Source organism: Atractosteus spatula, chromosome 1 (assembly GCF_055471065.1).
Source record: "Atractosteus spatula isolate fAtrSpa1 chromosome 1, fAtrSpa1.hap1, whole genome shotgun sequence".
Classification (NCBI taxonomy): Eukaryota; Metazoa; Chordata; class Actinopteri; order Semionotiformes; family Lepisosteidae; genus Atractosteus; species Atractosteus spatula.
Window position 1 is genome coordinate 48,220,562 of NC_142706.1, and position 17,567 is coordinate 48,238,128.

The window sequence follows — 17,567 nt, forward strand, 5'->3', positions numbered from 1 at the left end:
CGCACCATCACTACTGAAAGTGAGCTAATATATCTACACCAGTACAAAGTAGAGTTTAATTTAATTTTTCTTTCCATTCGGGCCACAATCAAACTCAATTAAAGTAGCTAACATTCAGTATTTTAGATATGTCATGGGAATACAGCCAACTTTTAATGCCTATTTGAATTCCTGTTGTGCTATTTGTCTTTGAGGGCATTGCTGGCTCTGTATCACTTTATGGTCCTTTTGGTCTGCCCTTGCGCAGTGGGACAGACTTGTGGGGAGCCTTTCTTGGCCTGATACTGATACCCTGGACAGAACAACAATAAGTTTTAATCTCTGAACACCACCTCAAAGTGGTGGTAGCAAGCACTGTGTGTTTCCATCAAAACTTTCTATTGAAATTGAAGTAGGAAATGCTTTGATAATGTTGAATTGTAGAGGGCCTTGTCATATGATTACTGGTGTTCTGTGGAATTTTCTGCATCATTTCCTACTTTTATCAATAAGTGCGGCTACTTCAGTTAATGCTTGGTGGTATTTTGCAAATGTTTGCTTGTGTAGGTTCCACATTTTAAGATGGCAGTTTTGTTTATTTCATAATATTTTGAAAAAAAATCACTTGAGTGCATAATGTATTCTGGATTAATATAATGCACTTGACCACACACACTGATTGGAGCAACACACATTTTTCCATTAACAGTTAAATGGAGAATATTCAGTGTAAATCCATCATTAAAACCCACTAATAGTAAAACATATTGCAGGACAAGCATAGGAGGCCCTTGCTGGTTGATTTCCAAAATAACATAAAGAGGGACCAGGCGAATCACACGTCTCTCTCCTGGTGTTCAGAGATCAGCTTGAGCTCATTCACCTAGATTGTATTATACATTAATCCACATTACAGAACCATAACTGGTCTGCACAGTTTACCTCCCTTGGGAGATATTCTTAGACACCACTGTCTGTAGATGGTCACTTATAGCATAGTGCTAATAGTCAAATATTGCAAGAACAATGTGGTAAAGTTAGATATGAGCTCTACCCATTGTACTGTACTATCCACTGTGTGGGTTTGGGTGTTTGGCATTTTACTGCTTGCATTAAATAAAATAGCTCTGAAACTGAGAGGCTGAAGAAATGCAACGTATCTTAGTATTGTCAATGATGGAGCTTGTAAGGACAAATGAAGAAAATTGTTTTTCCATCACTGGGAGAAACAAAAGCTTTTGTCTAACTCACCTTGCTAAGCCATGAGAATTGTGTATAATATAACAATTATGTTATGCCCACACATAGATATGCTTAGCCATCTGCAGTATTCACAACTTACAGTAGATTGATACTTTATTGTCCACTGCTGTGGAAATTTGTCTTTGGCTTCTCCCCCAGAAGTACAGAACACACAAGCAAAACATAAGAGTCACATAAAATCACAACAGTATGTAATACATAAATAGTTGGATAAATAAGTAGAGGGGGGAATATATTTACATACCTTCATTGAGTAGTTTTATTGCAGAGGGGACAAAGGATTTCTTATAAATGTTTTTATTTGAATTATGAAGTAATGCTACAGTACAGTACTTAAAGCACACAGAGACTGGTTTTGTGAAGCTCTGATGTGCAAGCTCTCTAACTCTGATGGGTTTATTATAATCAAGTTCTAATTAAAACGATTATATTGTGCATAGTTTGACAGCTTAAATGCAGAACATATAAACATGTTTCCTTCTTTTGAAATGACTTACATCTTCGGAAACTGAAGTAGTAACAACTGCTTGCAAGGCTTTTCTCCTTTCCTTTTCTGGTAAAGCTCAGGCTTTGTACCGTAAATTACGCCAATCAGTGCCCCTCTCCTCTCAGCTGGATAGAAAACTCACAGGACACCAGTTGTTAGTCCATTTCTTCCCCTATATTTCCATTTAAATGCAAATACTCGCTCTCTTGGATGACTGCCAGGAAGCATTTCCATAGAAACATTCAGTAATGCTGCGCTGTACTTTTTAAAGCTGTCACTTGTTACGAGCCTAGGATATTGTTGTTCTTAATTTTTCACCATTATTTAAAGAAACAGTTAATTATAAAGATTTAAAGGTATTTTTAATTTAGCATTTTGTCCCTTGTGAGCTGTGTAATTCTCTTAGGAGGCCCTCCAATTTCAGTATTTCTGATGTCTGATGATAATATGTTAGATAGCAGACTCTCTCTCTGAGTTTACAGCTATGCACACATCTTGGTTCTCTTTTTTATCTGTGCTGACAAAAAACATACTTTATCCAGTGTTTACAGTGTACTTTTGCCATTGAATATAGGATAATGCTGACCTTTTATCTTGTAGCGTCAATGAGCTTGTCAAGTGATAAATTCAATCATAGGTAAAACAGTTCAGTGACACGTACAAAATTAAATGAAAATTTATTCTGAAAATTAAGCTAGAGATGCCCTCAGATATCCCCTAAACCTATGAAAAATTAACAGTCCATTTCTTGTATGTTTTATTAGTCAAAGTGGAATAGCCAAAAAAACTCAGAAAAAGGATTTTTATTTTTTGAGCATAACAGCTGGTGTGTAACCTTTGGTGTAAAACTTTGCAGAATGTGGGGATATAGTACCCTGTGAATCTTAATTCTACTTAAATGGACATATTAAACAATGCATAACACCCAGTAGGCAGCTACAGCCAGTGAGCAAAACTGTTTTTGCTATCAGAGACTGTTGTGCAAACTCACAGAATTCTGAGTTCCTATGGCGAACAGCCTGAAATGTGGTTTCACACAGAGTGTTTTTCAGTTCTGCACTAAACTGCAATGTAGCTTGCTTTGGGGTGGTTTAATTTGATACAGGCAAGTAAACAGTTAAGAAAGAAGCTTACGGTGGGCACGGCCATTCTGAGCGGCAACCTTTCTGTAGTCATGAAAAGTAGAAACTGCGAATCTCCACAGCTCTCTGTTATGAAGCTTTTTATTTCACACAAAGAGCCAATTCAAGCAGGGCACAACTGTTCAGAGTTTCAGTCAAGTTCAGTCATGCAAAATGAGGAGGTTCAGGGCACATCAAACATTGCACTTGTTAAAGCATTGTCTTGAGGCAAATAGGCTTCTTAAACTTCAAAACCTTTGCACTATTCAATCAATGCACTGTCTATGCTTCACCAGTGTATGGTGCTATTGACCTTGTCTTTTCAGAAATATTCTGGCATGCAGACCAAGTTCCTAATTGCATCTGTGACACTTAAATCTTCAAGGCTTTTGTTTTGTTGTTCTCATCTGTTTCTCATTTTTTATGGTTGACTCTTTAAAGATACAGTACATTAAGAGTTATTGAGCTGTAAAGTTTTACCCTGTATTTATTTTCTTTTGAATGATGTTGATATCTCTATTTTATATGCCATTATCAGAACTCTTAGTTAGACCTTTTTATTAGTCATGAAAATCGCAACGCAAAAAAGCTTCCTTGGTGAAAGTTTGTTTCTAGTGCAGAAATATGATAAAGATTGCATTATGGTATATGTATTATCAGTTATCTTAAGCTTTCATTTTTCCGAACTGCAAACCATCCTCGTCAGCTTTTTTGGTACTTCAGGGGGAAGAAGCCACCAATGCACCCATGCTTCCACCACAAGGTGGCACTTCGTGGCATTTTGTACTCTGCAGAAGATGATACCAGTGTTAATATTTATTATTATTTACAACTAGAGACATGCACAGGTTTAAGGAAACTTGAAAAAAAAGGCTGATGCAGTCTGTGCTCTGCAGAAAATGTCAGTGCTCTGTTTTCTCTCACAGCTCAAATCTGAATCTGGACAGTCCCCTCAGCAGCAAAGCAGACTGAATGAGGTTATCAGAGCAATAACCCAAGTAAGATTGTCCTTAAAGGTTCAATGATGTCCATGCAGAATTGCTTTCTTTGAGTTGTTGTTTATTGTATTGCTTTTCTTTTCATTGTAATTCATACTTTCTAGCTGGCAGCAGTCCTAGTTTTTTTCACTTTTTTCACTTTTTACATGAGGGATATAGATCATTAATCAATCAGTAAGAAAGATCACATAGCTGCATAGTATGTGTTTTTGGAACCTTTTTACTTGTCCTTCAAACTGTGGCTGAAAGTGCTAAATTTGGTTGTACCTCCTTATTACTGTCTGTTCCTGATTTATAGACTTTAATCAATCTTGTTGATGCCAAGTTAAGAACAATGTGCAGAATTCAAATAACAGTATATGTCTTCTTCAAAAAATAAACTAATTTTCTAATTAATGACTGAGTCTATATTCACACACTATTAAATGTAAAAGCCTGAGGGAATAAAACTATTAAATCAATTGAACACCACCGTGTGTTAAATAGAGAGTGCAATGCAAAGTACTGTATGTTATGGTTTATAGAATTTTATTTAATCCTGGTAGGATAAAAGGGGTCTCTTCTCAAAGCACCCAGTTGTGGACCTACTTCATTGGTGCAGTCTATTCTTGCATAATGTTCCATTTCTGACGAACATGCTACTCATTTAGCAAATAAAAAGTCCTAGATTTAATTTAATTAAGGTGAGTTTCAAGGATAGTCTTAATGAGGAATAAAAAATTTCACACATTAACTTATTGATCCTCAGTAAACCAGTATACAGTATTTGAGTACAAAACTGTGGGTTGACTTTTTCCACAGGTTATTACCTTTTCTGGTGCTGTTGGCCTGCAGTCAAATGCCTCCTGTCTTGTGGGGCATCTTCACCTGGCAAACCTGTCTTTAGGCCAAACTAGAACATCAGGTAAGATGAAATATTGTAGTGATGATGGCTATGGTAGTAAAAAAAATGTTGATGGTCCTGAGCTGTTTCTTGTGAACATGCTAATCATGTTGCCTCATCACATGTTTGGTGGTTATACTGTATCTGTCAGTAGTTTTAGATAGAGTGCATTACATTTCAGTGGAGAGACCCCCATCACAGACAAGGAGGAGGGCCCTTCATATAGATCTAAACTTTTTTGTGCAACCAGACGCTTACTAAACAAACATGGACGAATCACATTGAAAACAGAAAACGCTCTGCTAATTTTTCAAGAAACTTTTATTGAAGAAATATCTTGTAGTAGAGCTATCAAAACAACAAAAAGGAAACATTGATCCTAATATATTGATGAAAAAAGATACATTTAACCAAAATGCCATAAAGATAAATCTAATATATGAAGGTTGAACTTCAAAATGGGATCAGTTTTAGTCCTGTTTAGTTATCTCCATCTTATATTTCAAATACATTAAAATAGAAACAATAAACACCATTAGATATGTGAAAATAAATATAATTTACAGTGTAACACAAATGATTAAGAAGTCTCAAGTCTTATGCACCAACTTATTTTTTTTTATTTTCAACGGGCAGCAACCCTCAAGCCGAATTTGTCAAAGTTAACCAAAACATTCACTAAATATGTATAGATATTGCTGGTCTCTTTGTTTTTTTTTAAAACATATTTACTCCTTATATTAATCTTTTTCAGTCCCTCCTGATTTTGGCTACTTGTCTGAAAGGAGTGTGATCAGAGCGGCTGTGGATTACCTTATTGAAGCAGGAAGAAAAGGTATGGTACGGAAAATGTCACTCTTCTTTGTTGGGCTTTCAAACAGCTTTATTTTTAAATAGCACCTTTAAATAGCATACTCAAGGCACTTTACATAAATTATACCTTTTAATAGGAGCCAACAGCAGCCATATCACTCTGCAACTTACAACTGGAAACCCACTGAAGCTAAGCAGGTGTGAGCCTAGTCAGTCCTTGGATGGGAGACCTCCTGGGAAAAACTAAGGTTGCTGCTGGAAGACGTGTTAGTGGGGTCAGCAGGGGGTGCTCACCCTGCAGTCCATGTGTGTCCTAATGCCCCAGTATAGTGACGGGTACACTATAGTGTAAACAGGGGCCGTCCTTCGGATGAGATGTAAAACTGAGGTCCTGACTCTCTGTGGTCATTAAAAATCCCAGGGCGTTTCTCGAAAAGAGTAGGGGTGTAACCCCAGCGTCCTGGCCAAATTTCCCATTGACCCTTATCAGTCATGGCCTCCTAATAATCCCCATCTATGAGTTGGCTTCATTACTCTGCTCTCCTCCCCACTGATAGCTGATGTGTGGTGAGCGTTCTGGCGCACTATGGCTGCCGTCGCATCATCCAGGTGGATGCTGCACATTGGTGGTGGTGGAGGGGAGTCCCCATTACCTGTAAAGCGCTTTGAGTGGAGTGTCCAGAAGAGTGCTATATAAGTATAAGCAATTATTAAGTATTATTATTAATAATAATGCAATACATTGAAAACAATTACACTGTATATCTGTATATCTGAGAAATTTTAAAAAATAGAATACGATTTAAAAACCATTGAAAAGATGTAAGTTTTAAAGCAAGATTTAAAAACCTTGACAGAGGCTGCATTTTAATATCACCATGAGAGTATTCCAATGATATGGGGCTACCACTTTTAAAGGCATGGTCCCTTGAAGCCTCACACAGTTTTCATAGTAAAGATGATATCTTACCTTGTGCGAGGTAAAACAGTTTTAAAACTTTGAAAGTCTGAGTATGGCTCCCACATAACTTAACTATTAATAGTGTTCATTCAGAACACAAGGTCAGCCGTATTCTCCCAAGATTGGTGGCTCACATCTAGTCTGTGTCGATGGATGGCAATTTCCTGAGCTGCTGTGCATAATTTGCTAAACCCCACCAAGGGTGGGTTTGGTTTTGATTATGTCAGAGTTATCTTGGTATGCTGTAGAAGAGCAGCTTCTACAGAGTTTGCAGTGTTGTCTAATTTCTCAGTTCTGTGTGTATTTCAGGGTCTTTAAGCTCTAAATGGTCATAGTATGAAAAGAGGAGATGGGCTTAACAGAGAATGGAGAGTCATAGACATGAGCTTAACTGGTTGATATGGGCAAATTCTAACTTGTGTGGTATAAAAAAGAAAAATATAGATTCCAAATTGGTGATTTCTTTTCATATATACACATATATATTATACATATTATCTATTTTAACATTTAAAATTAAATATTACCCAGCAGTCTATATTGGATGACAACTGTGTGCCACTGTATTGATAAATTAAAATGAAATGGTCAACATGAAACGATACATCAATAACAGATTCACACTGAGTTTGTGTAGTGTGCCTGGATGCTCTGGGCCTGGTCTGAGTAAGGCACATTAATCTCTTCTTTGTTAGAATGGCTTAAAGTTCTTTGGCTGAGTGGGTTCGACACAGGGCGTGTCAATCCTGCCACCCCAGAACTCTTCCTAGGTACTATCAGGAGAAAGCCAGGGTGCCTAACAGGTTTTCCTTTATCAGTGTTGTCAGAGGATGGACTTCATGCTGTTTCCTCAGAGACAAGTGTCGATCCATCTTGGGTTCGTTCACTCTCATGGAGTCAGACTTGTCACTCACCTTGTGGATCTTTTACTCCGCCACTGGCTCTTGTTCATTGTCTTCTTGTAAGCAGGCTCTCGCTCTGTCTCCTTCATTTATGGGGTCTGCAATAACTGAGACTAGGGCTGTTTTTTTCCCTGAACCTCTTAAGTGTCCCTCAGGTAATTAATTACACCTGGAACGCACTTTTTCTTTTCTTGGCTGCATTATCATGTGAATTTCTGCATCAAAAAAATCAAAGGTTCTTTTTCAGATGCTTCAGGGCCCTCTAGTGGCTAAATTGGGAGACCCAGATCACTTATTCTGCCAACTTGTCAAGCTTACAATAAATTCTGTTTTAATTATCCAAAACATTAAAACCAGTAACAGTATCTGTGTTTCGTGTTGTAAACAATATTCTCAGGTTCTCATTAAAAAGACATCTAAACATGAATTTTATTCCTGAGAGACAAATGTGAGGAGTCTTATACTGCATTATAAAGCCCCCTTTCTGTACTTTAGTGAGAAAGTAATGCGCCTGGGAGTGTTTCGCTTCTGTTAAGTTGGCGTCGTTGAGGATTGACTGTCTTTTGGTAATTTTATTGACTTATTTTCCCATGTATCACTGTCTTTCTCTAGGTCCAGAACACCTGCATCCCAAACTGGTGAATGTGGTACTGGGACCACTTGCTTCAGTGGGCAGTAGCTTCCAATATCCACCGGTCAACTGGGGGGGAATTCTGTCTCCCTTAATGAGACTCAACTTTGGTAACACAATATTTTTAATTATGTCAAGCATCAGATTCTTTTATTATTTAATACTGTATTCTTCAATGAAATAATTTATTGAATCTACTCACAATGTTTTTACATTTTAGGCTGCTTTACCGTCTTTGAAATAATATGCAATTGCTTAATGAAAATACATTGGATGGCAATCTTATGTGCATTGTTAACAGAGAATGTCATTTTTTCCTGAATCTTTCACAAAGCACAAATTAGAATTTCTAGAATGATTCTGTTTAAATATACTGCATAATTTAGTATGTAATAGTTAATAATAATAAAGACCTTTTCACAAACCTATCACCAACTAAAGATCTTTTATTTTTATCACTTATGAAAATGAAGATTTTTTTTTACTAATACAATTTTTAACCCTAAGCTACTATTTCCATGTTTTCTTACTGCTTTGCTAAAATATGCCATGAAATTGCCATTGCTGATAATTTAAGATCCTCTTCTTTCTTAGATTAACTAAAAAATTATCAATGTTTTTAATCAATGTATACTTATTTCAAGAGCATGATTTAGAAAAAAAGGTGATATACTGTAGTTTAAAAACTTTATTGTAGTCTGTTTGCAAGCAATACTAAAAATCATCTGGTGAATCAAATGAATTGGTACAACTTTTGTTACTGAAGCACAGTTTCTGTGCACCTTTGTACACCAAAGTTAGCAAACTTTTTTTTTAATTCTGTTTAATTTTCTGTTTTTTTTTAATTAGAGGTTAAAATGTGATGTTTGTTTCTAACTTTCACATGAGCAAACAGCAGCTAAAAAGGGCAACAGGAATCGGCCCAATCGTTTGGGATATTTAGAGAGGGCATCAGATCTCCCGCTGTGCTCGGGGATGTTTTGAAGTTTTGCCTAACCTGAACTTCCATCCATCCAATACAGGGTCATGGTGGAACCGGAGCCGATTCCGGCATGCACAATTTACTCTGGACATGACACCAGTCCATCACGTGGCAGACAGAGACACAAACAGACACACACACTCACACCAGGGCCAGATTTACCAGAAGCCAATTAACCTACCAGTATGTTTTTGGACTGTGGGAGAACATACTGTACATCTACAGTATGTCCATGTAGATAGCACCCCAGGAATTGAACCTAGGGCCTAAGTGCTTCACAGAAGCAATGCTAACCACTGCACCACCAGGCCGCTCCAGTGTCAATTTATTTATTATCATTGCTTACAGATTTCTTTTAAATCTCATCAGGTTTTGTGATTTTCTTTGTAGGCGAAGAGATCCAGCACCACTGCATTGATGTGGCTGTCACGCAATGCCAGTCCTCCCAGAGTGCCTCTATGTTTCTCGGCATGTGGCTAATACCACCACTTGTCAACAGCCTCAATGTAAGTTATTGTATTGTATATTATTGTGGATGTTGAGTGGCTGTAGAGCATTCATGAAGAGATTTGATGAGGTATATCCATCACTTATCTTAGAAATAATCACATGAGTAAGACAGACCTGAAGAGACCACCTCTAGTCTGTAACCTTTCTTATTTGAAACAATGAGAGTTAAACAGTTCACTTTCACTCAGACTGTGTTGTACAGATGTCGAGATTGAAGTTTGCAGAGGAGGAGCGCAGCTTTCAGAGTATACCATCCCCCCAAGACCTTTTGCACATTTAAAAATTTAGGTAAACACCTAAAAAAACAACTTATAAATATTTTATGTATAATTAATTAGCATATTTTAACATTTATTTAAAGTTGGTGAATGTGGCCCCAATAAAAGCAGATTATATCTTATGATGGTTCACATACAGTACATTTGCAGAGCTTTGATTTCTTATCCAGGTATTAAATGTAGAATGGTAACACATAACACTGGTGACAAAGGTCACTGAAAAAAAACAGATAAAAAGGTGTGCCTTTGTTGATGCTGAGGACTAGATCCAGGCATACAGTACCCAATGATTTAAAAACTGAGACACTCCACAGCAGTGGTCTCCAACCCTTGTCCTTGACCAGTTCAGTTAGACGTATAGCAATTGGAAACACGTTGATGAATAAGTAAGTAATCTGTTCACTTAAGAGCACTCTGGTCCTTGAAGGTTGATTTGGTTTCTCAAATGGTGTCTCAGTTAATTAAAAAATATCTGCCTAATTGAACATAATGAAATTGTGATTTAATGGTAACATATAATATCTTCTAGAATGGGGCCTTCATAACCTGGGCTAAACCCCTTGCTCTGTAAGTTGCTAAAAATAAGAAAAATAAAAATGCAGTTAGTGAAACACTAACCTTTTGTGTCTATATCTTTTGTGCCCCAATGGTGAAATGTGGCATTTCACCAATGATGAAAAAAAGAACAACAATGTTTATGAGAGAAAAGATTATTTGAAAGTGTTTGTTAATTTGGCTTCTTTTCTAGCTCAAAACAAGAGCCTACCTGTACAAATCAGTGTCTGTGTGGATGAAGCATGTGCCCGATGATAAGCTGCAGTCATTTGTGGAGGTGCTTGGAGTACAGCACCTCACAGCAAGCAGCCGGCAGCAGAGCCCTGCCCTGCGTGTGGCCGTCCTGGAGGGGCTGGAACAAGCCATGAAGCTCCCAAATCCCACACAGTTCTGCTGGGGTGTGCTACGTTCCAGCACAGAGAGAATTTTCATGCTCCTGCCAGATGAAGTTCAGGTATTCCCTGAGGAATTTTAGAATTCTTCAGCAACACTTACGTGTACGATATCTAAATCATAGATGATACATGCAATGGGCTGTGACAGGCAAGAAGAGCAAAGCTGTCTTGAATTTTGTTTGGTCAGTTATGTCGTTTTCTAATTTTTGAAAGTGCCTAAACAAATAGATATTTACAGATTATATTCCAAAGTCTCATTTTAAGAGTGTCTTTTGAAAATTCAGATACAGTATAAACCAAATTGGACAAAAAACAAAATCAGGAATAGCATTCATCTATTCTTGAGCATTCCATTGCAGTTATAATTTCTTATTTCAGTTACCTTTTACTGTTTAAGGTAATATGACTTTTGTCTATCTTAATGTTGATATTACAGAAGGGGATGAATACATTTGAGCTCAAACCATGTATTTTCTAAACTAACTTTTTTACCTTAATTTACAGTTCTGTCAGAATTAACTATCATCTTAAAAGCAAAATGGCTAATCAAAAAGTGCTCAACAAATCTTCATCATACAGGAAGGATGAAAAGAGTAGCACAATAAAAACTGACTTAAAATTTTACACAGCAATTATATTGCTATTGACTTTAAATGCTTGCATTTGTTCTTTAACAAAGTCAGTTTCACATTATTATTTTTCTGTTATTTTCATAGGACAATGAGGTAGAACTCTACGTGAGGATTGCTACATGCCTGTCAGAAATGGAAGACACAGAGATAGACAGGATAACTCGAGTCACTAAGGTAAAGAAGGTCTGCGATTAACAACAGTAAACCATTACGTCATCTGAACCTGTAATTATTTTCCGTTTACGCCTCTGTCAAAGGTTTTGAGATCTGAAATGTTTGAGCTCACAAGTTTTCCAAAAAAACAGTTTGTACTTTATTACATTTTAAGTAAGTATAAGTTAAAAGTATAAGTATAAAAGTATAAAAGTTTTTTTTTATTAGTAATTGAAAACACAACAGTTAATTAAGCAAATTCCATATTCAGTTAATTTAATAAGGGATGAAAGGTTTCCTCCAATGGTTTGAACTCTGTTCAATCCAAGAAGTTACAACAAAGTAAGACTTTGTTAAAATTATTTTCTGGTACATAATGACAAAATTTCCTCTGGTGGTGTATTTGACATTGATAAAAATGAAAGAGTTATGACTAGCAAGTTACAATGAAAAAACATTGTGCTTCATGGGATAGTAACAATGAATAATTGCTTACAGTTATATAGCGCTTTTCTGGACACTCCACTCAAAGCGCTTTACAGGTTAATGAGGACTCCCCTCCACCACCACCAATATGCAGCATGTTGTTCACTTAATATTTTTTTTCTCTTTAGCCATTTCTTTACCTACACATCTGTTTGAATGGTTATATGTTTGTCTAGCTATCTACCTTTCTCCATATACTGTAAAGCATTAGCTATGTCTCTCTTCTTGCAAAGAATTGTAAATGTTCTGATGTACTGGCACTGAAAATGGCAGCTGTGTAGTCAGGATGGAAAAAGAATGTGGAAGCCCAATTCAATTTACCTGGTGTCAAGTTGCTAAGCTGATCTGTCTGTTGCAGGCTAACCTTGTGAAGACAGGCTTTACCATGGCATACCTGGTCTCTCAGGGCAGGGTCCCGCTTCTGGGTCTTAATGATGTTATTGCTGCTGCGATAGGAAGTTGTCATCAAGAGGCAGTTAGCTCGCTGCTGGTGCGGAGTTTCTATCAGTCACGCCTCGCAGCCAGTCCTAACACGGGTAAGGATCTGAACCGCTGGATCCCATGCCATTACCCCGGAAGTAATATTGCCTTTGGTTTCCTCTGGTAAAATTAGTGTAACACTTTTTTCTTATCTACCTTTGCCGAGCAACTGGTGGGGAAGTACACAGAGACATTCCAGACCACCTCACCATTGTTATTCACACAGATAAGCATTTATGTTCACCTATAGCAGAGGAGACGAACTCATTTGTTATGGTGGGCCAGATGTGATGCGATTCAAATGGCCAAAAGCCATATCTTGTGTAACTTATCAGAATAGCAGACACAACCATGATCTAGTGTTGTTTGTTCATAGTATTTCTTAGTTTTGGTGTTTGTTATAATGGCATACCTCTGTTTAAAATGAAATCAGGAGTCATTAGATGCTCAATAGATGCCAATTAGTAAAACATATTAATTGCCCTCTGATTATGGGAGTGTTCTTAGCATTATTAACTATTAAAATGTCATAGTTTGCATGCTTATTGCACACTATGTCTACACATCATTTATATCTTCTAGACAATGTGAGGAAGCAATTATAAAAGGCAAGCAAAATGATAGCAGGGTTCCCACAGTCATGGAAATCCTGGAAAAGTTATGGAAATGAAATGTCATTTTCCAGACCTGGAAAAGTTTTGAAAAATTATAAAATATCCATTAAGTTTTGGAAAAGTCGTGGATTTTTTTTTACCCAAAAAATATCATGGCTGTTTCATGTAATTTTGTTCATAAGTTAGCAAACTCGCAAAGAGGCAGGCATTGCCGTTGCTAGCATTACACATTAAAATGTCACGTCAGTCCCTCTCACGGGAATTTTATAGTGAGCCATAGGCTAGCCTAGCGCCCATGTCAGAATGCCGGGTAAATGTGTTTTCAGTGACCTCTGGTTAGCAGATGGTTAGAAGATATGGCTCCAAAAAGATGAAGATCCAGGATGTGCAAGATGTAAAGTAAGCAGAAAAAGAAGTTATGGAAAAGTCATGGAAAAGTTTTGGAATTTTGTTGGTAAAAATGAGTGGGAACCCTGTGATAGGATAGTTATTAGCAAAAATTAAAATCAGATTTAGTTCTAGTAATTTTTTCCATAACCTTATATGTAAAATAAATCAAATTTATTGATATATACTTGCTTGATTCAGTTTTCCCATCCTTTTTATAAATGGGTAGTACTGTACATTAGCCGTTCCCCAGTCCATGGGTACTTCCTCAGTCTTAAGTAACTGTTGGAACAGTAGGACTGTGTAAAGCGGTAAATACATTGATGTAAAAACTAAAATAACTTTATTTGTACCGTTATTGCTATTGCTCTTTGACAATATCTACCTGTTGTACAAATCATAGATTTTTCCATTCACTTAAAATTTAAATTTCTCCACTTCTCTTCAACTACACAACATTCAGGGAGTTTCCTTTATATGTAACCCTGACATACAGTATATTTTCCCACAATAATGTATGCGCTCAGAAATGTGCTTGAGCGCCTTGTATGCTCTGTCAGTGCATAGGTCTGTCAGTCCCATTTTCATAGGAGATGGTCCAGTGATCTCCCTGCAACCCAACCTGTTGCTCTTTCCATGGGTCATCTCCACCTTCCAAGTCCTTCTGCCCTCCCTGTTTCCTTCAGCTGGGGCATGACAGTTGAACTTGTGTTGTTCAGTGTGAGCACTGTAAAGTTACACTGTATATGCAGAAATGCTGTTGCACTGTTTGTGCGCCAAGGTTCTATAACTTTGGATCAGATGTCATCTAAGCAGCCCCTGTCCCACTGGAATGTAGCCTGTAAGACAGCCTTTTAACCCCCTGTTTGATCCTTACACAGTCATTGTTATGTCTTTGTTTTTTTATCCTAGGTGTTCTTAAAAGAATGGAATGGCTTTTGGAGTTAATGGGTCACATCAGAAATGTTGCTTATGGGTCAACCCCTGTGGAGAATGGAGATGTTAAACAGGTATAACCGGAACAGCACCCAATTCCTCATGTAGGCCAGATTTCTTAAATACAGGTCATTCTGTGATTCTATCCATAAACGTATCCAAGGTCTACTAGTGAGAGTATTTGGAGTTGCCCCATAGGATCTGAATGCTTTATACACAGTTGTATAAAATAAGTATGCATGCCTTGATACCACTGGTTGTTAAAATGTAATTTGGTTGTAGTGCGTTTGCTAATGACTCTATGACAGCAGTAACGTAAACCCAAAATGTCGTATCATTGCAATAATCCAAATGTGTGTATTAACTCAAAAGATCATATTCTGAGAGGTTGATATGTAATTTATAAATATATTAGTGCTTTTAATTTGCCCATCTACAGCCTAACAAAGCAAGTCTTCTGCAGTATTTATTTTGTGTTGTTGTCATCCTAATAGCAGAACACTGTTGTGTGAAATATGTAAAAAGGAGACAGATGTTGTCTGAATCTGGTTCAGAAAACAGGGCATGAAAGGCCATCCATAGAAGATATAACAGTCATATTGTGGTTCAGATCATTCAAAATGTTTTGAAAACTAATTTAATTAATATAACTGAAGGAAGGTGATCTAATTGAAATAAGCCTTCACTATCAGGAGCAGATGCTTAGTTCCTGAATTGTGAAAACAACAGGAAAGGTAAAGCATGTTTGGTGGTGGCTGACCAACCGTTTGTTTCCTATTTAGGCAACGGACTTCTTGTTGCAGCTGTTCTGTGCCGCAGTTGTGTCATGGGCTGACCATTCCTTGCCACTGCTACTCGGAATAGGAGCTAAATGGCTGCCTTGGAAAGAAGACAATGCAGTGCCCAGCTCGCCCCAGGCTCGTTTTGGAAACTCTTCAGCCGATGAGCAGTTAGCTTTGCAGTGCTCTAAAGGTCTTCCATATAGTATTCAGCTGTTGTTGGCCAAAGAGCCATGGAAAGGCCAGACTCATAAGGTATCACTTTAGACTTTGTGTCCCGTTCTACAGTGTGAGCTGTGTTGGATAATTAATGTCCCATCAAAAGACAGTACCATCCTGTCACAAATTCACAGCATAATAACCTGTTTCTACAGTAGATGTGAAAGTAACACCTTCAACTTTTGATATTTTATTTGTTATTCTTACGTTAACAAGAATAAATGTCAGTATAAGAATTAACAAGAAAACAATGTCAATGTAAAAATGTTTTCATTATTGCTCCTTAACTCATAATTGGAATGATCGTTGCCTTCGGTTGTTAATGCAGCGTGGGTAAATGAGCAGGACATCTAATATTTTTACTTGTTCTTTAGTTTATAGACTGGTTCTTCAGCATACTGGAATGTCCAAAGCAAGGCTTATCAGAAAGATCCATCAGAACTGTAAAAGGTAAACCTCCTTTTTTCGAATATCATGTAAAGGACATGTAAACAAAAAAATTGTTGGGGGGGTTGTGTTTTGTTTAACTCCAAACCAATAGAATTAAAATGTACAAACTAAGTGTTAAACTTTTTGAGTGCATAGTGGATATACAGTATAATAAATGATGCTTTAGTACAACAGATTTAATTCAATTTGAATTACATTTTTTAACTAAAAGTACTAATTCAGTTTTGGGGAGCAACAACAGCTCCTGGGAATAAAGATAATGTACCTATCAATCTGGTATCTACATTATGCTAGAAATAAAAAGCAAGCTAACTGGCTGCTGAATTCTCAACATATTGCACTTTGTTCGGTGTGGCTTTCTATACCCCAGAGAGATAATCAATAATAATCAATAATAGAATTGCAATAATCAGTTCTAGAAAAGACAAATGTCTTAAATAGCTTTTCTGCAACAGTCAAAGACAGCATAAGAAGCAGTCTGGCAATATTTCTGAGATGGAAGAATTATATTTTTACAATATTCTGAACATTAAGGTCAAAAGTTAAGCAATATTTCTGAGATGGAAGAATTATATTTTTACAATATTCTGAACATTAAGGTCAAAAGTTAAGCCAGAGTAAAATATCACCCCTAAATTCTTCAATTTTAGTTGAAATTCAAGTACTGTATAGTGCCAACAGACAAGGTTACTGCATTGGCTTTCCATAAGAGATAGGAGGAGCCAAATAGCATGCCCTGAGATTTGTCACAGTTTAAGTGAAGGAAACTATGAATCATTTAGATTTTTCTATGTTTAAACATTGATGTACAGTATTAACGAGCCTCTAACTTATTTCTTTCCCAACAGGTGCTTTACTAGCCTTAAGATATCTGCCAGAGTTCAAGAAGAAAGTTGTGTGGACCAGAGCTTATGGCTGGTAGTTAATACACCATCTACATTTTGACCAAGAACAGACTCTTAGCATTCATAACGCTTCCATTTTGATACACAGCAAGTATTCCAAGATCGAGAACATCTGATGGCCTCATTCAAGTCGACCATGACTATTGCATGTGCATAATGTGATCTCTCCTATGGGGTGAGATATTTACATACCTACAAAAGCATGGATTGGAGCTTTGAGGAACAGCTCATGGCCACAGCTTTTATGGATCCAAAAAAACAATTATGGAAAAGTTACTTAAAGGACTTTAATAATGGATCATGTTATTATTCAGTCAGATGTAACGTAGTATAATAAACAGAATTACTTATTTCAGCTTTTATGCTTGACTTCTGAAATTTAAAACTGCAATTGAAAATTCTGACTGTTTAAATACGAAGTATCTTAAATACAGTTTAATTTAAGCACCGATTTAAACTGACAGTTTTTCTTTTATGTACAGAACACAAAGTCAGTTTAACGATATCTGTAAATTCCTTGCAGTGATGTTAGTACAACGTTCACAATCTTTTAAAGGTCAAAATTCAGTGGAAAACATTCACATATTTAAATTGTGCAATAAAAATATGAAACCTAACCCGTCAATGCAATAAAATTATTGGATTAACTAGTTAAACAATAAAACTATTTTGAAAGATATTACCTCAGCTAATATACGTTAAGAAATTATACAGAACCTTCGTAATGATGCAAATGTAACTGATTCTCCCAGTCTTCTTTTAAGTTAA

The 17,567-nt window shown here is 36.8% G+C and overlaps 1 protein-coding gene across 1 annotated transcript in view; it reads left to right on the forward strand.

Annotated features, from left to right (window-relative positions):
- Nucleotides 1-17,434, forward strand: part of focad (focadhesin) — a 93,731-nt gene extending 76,297 nt beyond the window's left edge. Inside the window, exons 33-44 of the mRNA XM_088913231.1 lie at nucleotides 3,777-3,848; nucleotides 4,650-4,752; nucleotides 5,486-5,566; nucleotides 8,020-8,148; nucleotides 9,411-9,526; nucleotides 10,557-10,817; nucleotides 11,475-11,564; nucleotides 12,388-12,565; nucleotides 14,423-14,520; nucleotides 15,229-15,480; nucleotides 15,819-15,894; nucleotides 16,743-17,434. Coding sequence (XP_088769357.1) covers nucleotides 3,777-3,848; nucleotides 4,650-4,752; nucleotides 5,486-5,566; nucleotides 8,020-8,148; nucleotides 9,411-9,526; nucleotides 10,557-10,817; nucleotides 11,475-11,564; nucleotides 12,388-12,565; nucleotides 14,423-14,520; nucleotides 15,229-15,480; nucleotides 15,819-15,894; nucleotides 16,743-16,816 — 1,530 coding nt within the window. The 3' untranslated portion in view covers nucleotides 16,817-17,434. The remainder of the gene's footprint in view (nucleotides 1-3,776; nucleotides 3,849-4,649; nucleotides 4,753-5,485; nucleotides 5,567-8,019; nucleotides 8,149-9,410; nucleotides 9,527-10,556; nucleotides 10,818-11,474; nucleotides 11,565-12,387; nucleotides 12,566-14,422; nucleotides 14,521-15,228; nucleotides 15,481-15,818; nucleotides 15,895-16,742) is intronic.
- Nucleotides 17,435-17,567: the final 133 nt, after the last annotated feature.